Source organism: Ylistrum balloti, unplaced genomic scaffold, assembly GCF_031769215.1.
Source record: "Ylistrum balloti isolate Yb309-2 unplaced genomic scaffold, AGI_CSIRO_Ybal_v1 Utg370312, whole genome shotgun sequence".
Taxonomy (NCBI): domain Eukaryota; kingdom Metazoa; phylum Mollusca; class Bivalvia; order Pectinida; family Pectinidae; genus Ylistrum; species Ylistrum balloti.
In genome coordinates, this window is record NW_026782231.1 from 1,032,932 (window position 1) to 1,037,917 (window position 4,986).

At 37.3% G+C, this 4,986-nt stretch overlaps 1 protein-coding gene across 1 annotated transcript; it reads left to right on the forward strand.

Moving 5' to 3' along the window:
* Positions 1 to 236: 236 nt before the first annotated feature.
* On the forward strand, positions 237 to 4,081 carry LOC132553219 (uncharacterized). Its single transcript, XM_060217448.1, has 3 exons — positions 237 to 325; positions 1,596 to 2,013; positions 2,401 to 4,081. Exons 2-3 carry the CDS (start codon positions 1,602 to 1,604, stop codon positions 3,087 to 3,089), a joined length of 1,101 nt encoding a protein of 366 aa, XP_060073431.1. The 5' UTR covers positions 237 to 325; positions 1,596 to 1,601; the 3' UTR covers positions 3,090 to 4,081.
* The last annotated feature ends 905 nt before the right edge of the window (positions 4,082 to 4,986 follow it).

The window sequence follows — 4,986 nt, forward strand, 5'->3', positions numbered from 1 at the left end:
GCGAAGCTTTGTGTTCTGTATGGGTCCGTAAGCTGTGAAAATCAAACAATACATAGTTCTCACGAGCCGACCCGGGACTTCTGAGTACCCACGTAAATTATTGTCAGCGTGCTCAGCGGATTAGTCATACCAAGAACATATACAAATATGTCGGTCGACTTCCGGTGGTCGCGACGTAGTCACGGTTACGGTGATTTAATATAAAGTATTTGTAGATGAGACTAGTGTAGATCAAGGTCTGTGTCGGAGTAACATCTGAACTTCGTGTGAGCACGACTTCTGAGAATAGGTCACGTGAGATACGGATTATTGATCATCACGAAAAGTAAGTTGGCGTAACTATGGCTACCATCACGTAATATCGACATTCGTTTGTTATCATTATCATTGTTTTTTTTTCATAACCTCCTATAGACGTTTTATCTATTTTGTGTCTCGGGTTGTCTTACAAAGTTCTGTAAGACAGCTCTTTCCCCTAAATATATCATTGTCTCTTTGCTGTCACTTAGAACTACAAATTCACGGCTTGATCAGTCCCTCGATTACATACTATATATTATATAATTTATAGAATTAATACGCCGACATATTAAACTATCCTCTCAGAAGGTTTTTTCTCTAGTCATTATTTTACTGATTCAGTCTGTCTTGTTAATGGAGAACATATGACTATCAATTTGGGATAATTTTTATTTAAACATACTTTATTTGCAGCAAATATATACAAATGGATTGGACACAAGATATGTTATCAATCTTGTCGAATAATAGTTAGTAATCTACGGCGAATGACATTATCTAACATATATATGGAGAGAGAGAAAGACAGAGAGAGTGGGGGGGAGACAGAGAGAGTGGGGGGAGAGACAGAGAGAGAGGGGGGGGTAAAGAGGGAGAGAAGGGGGAGAGAAAGAGAGAGAGAGGGAGGTAGAGACAGAGACAAAGAGAGGGAGGGAGGGAAAGAAAGAGAGGGAGGGAGAGAAAGAGAGAGAGTAGGGGTAAGAGAGAGGGAGAGAAAGGTAGAGAGAGAAAGAGAGAGATTGGGGGATTAGAGAGAGGGAGAGAGAGGGAAGGGAGAGATTACAAATAAACAGATTTCAGTACTGGTGTGTAAACATGAAATAGGAAGAAGACATGAATTAGTTTATTCTGACATGTAACAGTCTACTCAAATGATTGTCATTACATGTAACTCAGGAAAAAAATTAAAATATAATAATATGGATTTTTTTCGCTTTTTTATTTACTTGCTAGAATCAAATTTTTGCCAAAAATCATCATTAGGTAAAAAATTACTCTGGATTTTTTTATCTTCTCATAGGAATACACCTTACATTGAGCTTGTCAGGGTTGTTGTGAACTTTCGTCATAATTACAGCAAAAAATTCAGTATCCGATTTGTTTCCGTTTTTAAACTTTTTTTATATACAAAGACATAGATTCGTAGATTGAATTCTGCAGCTTGACAGATCGCACAAAAGTTTCTCTCTTTAAAGTTTGGAGACAAAGAAATACCGGGTTCAACATATATGATATATATTAAAACATAGTCGTCTCAGAATGATTAAATATTTACTTCTCTTTTACTCTTTCAGAAGAAAATGGACGTCGGATTCTTTCGAAACTGTGGTGATAATATCAAGACAAAAGACAATGAAAAAAGCGCCATATGGTGTCACACATACTCCGGGGGAATACTTTTCAGTAAACATTGTCTTCGTTATGGAGAGACAGTCAACGTTGAAGTAACCGGAAATGGCCATGCCGCCATTGGATTTACACAGCATGACCCGCGACATATAAGTTGCATAAAGGATGCCGTGTTGAAAAACAAAATCAAACTTTTGACAAATGTGCGAACACTACAAAGAGCGGGCACTATCAAGCTTCGCGCGTACGAAGATCACGTGAACATCACATGCAATGGTTGTTCTGTTGAGAATGAGAGAGACTCCAGTCAGCCGGTGTGGCTTGTAATCAACCTCAAATTCGGAAACGTACAGGCTAACATGTGTAAGTTAAATTTGGTCTGCATTCATTAAATATCACAATTTTGTTCACAAAACTGTGTACTATAATTGATGTATTTTCAATGGTTCATAAATTTTCACGGTTTGTCCAGAAGAATCAGGAACAATGATATACATACTATGATTATCATGATTTATCTTATTTTCAAGATACGTTTGTCTCTATTTTCGCTACATCATTTTATCCGCGAAAATGTCTATTTTCTTTCAATTATCCGTTAATGGACGAAATTAAGCTGAAATTAAAGCAGTCTATAGAAAGTACCCGAGGTGTATAGAGTTGGTTCGTACCACTGGTTAGTTTCTTAAGTATTACTTGAGTATTAGAGTCAACCTGAAAAGCTACTTATATTTCTTTTTTCGCTTGCAGTCACGAGAGAAAATCATCCGCTCCAGTTTCATCACGTGACTGGCGAAAACATCGATCTAATGGACAAAGAGTGCCGGTCGGCCCGACTCAAAGTGGAAAACCCTGCGTCGGTGTGCTGTCTCGCGCGCAGAATCTACCCAGGTCAAGGCCTTATGCTCAAGGTCAAACCACTACAAGAGCGAGGCAGAGTTCCGAGCAGATTTCATCTCACACTGGGAATGACTACTTTAAAGCCCGAGGAGCTCCGAAGAGATGACCCGGAGTCGTTTTCCGTGTGTGAAAGAGTAAAGAAACCTAAAAGATGGCGACACATGAAGCGTTTCGAGGACGAGATCGTCGACGGGAAGCGACGAAACAGATGTACGGGATATCTCCAGGTGATGGTTACACCGGAAGGTGAGGTGAAATATGCACATTCCTCCGACGTGTTCGGTCACGTGACAGTGCCGATTAGCAAAGTTGAGTCTGGGGTGTTAATCGTGTTTGAACTATTCCGAGTGACACTGGACATTACGAAGACATTCGACTTACAGGTCTACGACTATGCAGATATCAACTTCGGACAGTTCGAGAGGCGCAAAACAAGCATAAGACAGTCTGCGCATGTGCACAAACATGATACAGGTTACGTGGAATTCCAACCAAAATGTAGAGAATTGGTTACAAAAGTGCCATCAAACGCTTTATAAAACTGGAAGTGATATTATTACGTCGTTTTGTTTGTGATTTCTACACTGTTACGTTGAACTAATTAATAACTAAGTTATATCAGACATCAAGATGGATTATGTATGTGTTGTGTTTTACTGTGAAATCATTCGTTTTCGTGGGGGATTTATTTCATTCGTTTCGTGGATACTTTTTATCAATGAATTCATTTGTCCACAAACTGTTAAAACTGGTATAGTAAACTTATCGAGCGATATTCATCAACGCAATCAAATGTTCACGAATAATATTTTTTATAAATAAACGAAAATTGAGCCCCACGTACATATCTGATTTTACAGTACCGATGGCCACTTATCTAGCATGTCCTTTGCTTTACATGAATTTGATAAACTTCTATTTAACTTCGATTAATTTGTTTTATTTGATATTTAACTTAAACGTAGAAATATTAAGTTTTAACCTAAATGTATCTGAGTTAAGTTTGATATAAATGTACATGGTGTATAATTTATTTTAATTTCCTTGACATATTTCTGACATTAATTTGTCCGACGTATGTTTGACCTTAATTTGCATGACTTATGTTTGACCTTAATTTGCATGACTTATGTTTGACCTTAATTTGCATGACTTATGTTTGACCTTAATTTGCATGACTTATGTTTGACCTTAGTTTCTCCGACTTATGATTGGCCTTGACCTCCATTTATCTGACTGTTTAGTCTATATGTATGTTTACTCTATATATAACCTCTGTTTGACCTTTAACACCTGTCATCGTTTTGCCGGGTAAGAATTGTCTGATATGATTTTATCAACTTCCGGTATGTGACCAGAATCTTACCAGTCCTTCAGCCTTCGTCAGTCGTAAAGAGACAACACGGTTGATGTGTTAAACAATAAAACACCTTCTAATCTGTCCTTAACATCGTCTGTGCTGGTTTATGAATTCAAATGTATTTATATTGTGTTTACAATGAAATGAACGCAATAAAGTATAGACCTCTAATGTTTGTTTTAACACGGAAGCAATTATAGATGTTTCGTATGTAAAAGATGTTACAATGTTTAGGATAACAACTGAAGTATCTTTCTGGTAAGACGTATCATGTGTTCAAGAATGTGGTCAGTCAAAGTGAGATTTTAACCATGATGACGTCATTCAGTTATGGCTGTAGTAAACATCAGTTGCACCAAAAAGCAGAATTGAGGGCTTGTTGACAGGACCTGCAAAAGCGGCAGGATCCTTGATAGAAAACGGAAACAAAACAATATATCTAAATACATGTTCTATTAACGGAAATGGCTAGTGAAGTTCAAGTATATGGATATCGGGTTTGTAAATATTCCGAAAGATAGGACAATTATAAATACTCTTCCTTCTTCGGCGGTGTTTCTGAAATTTAATATGGAAAATGAAACATAATACTGATATAAAACATAGAGAGGTTGTGTGTTTACTGATATAAAACATGGCGAGGTTGTGTGTTTACTGATATAAAACGGTCGAGGTTGTGTGTTTACTGATATAAAACACGTCGAGGTTGTGTGTTTACTGATATAAAACATGGCGAGGTTGTGTGTTTACTGATATAAAACACGTCGAGGTTGTGTGTTTACTGATATAAAACACGTCGAGGTTGTGTGTTTACTGATATAAAACACGTCGAGGTTGTGTGTTTACTGATATAAAACATGGCGAGGTTGTGTGTTTACTGATATAAAACACGTCGAGGTTGTGTGTTTACTGATATAAAACATGGCGAGGTTGTGTGTTTACTGATATAAAACATGTCGAGGTTGTGTGTTTACTGATATAACACACGTCGAGGTTGTGTGTTTACTGATATAAAACATGTCGAGGTTGTGTGTTTACTGATATAAAACATGTCGAGGTTGTGTGTTTACTGATAT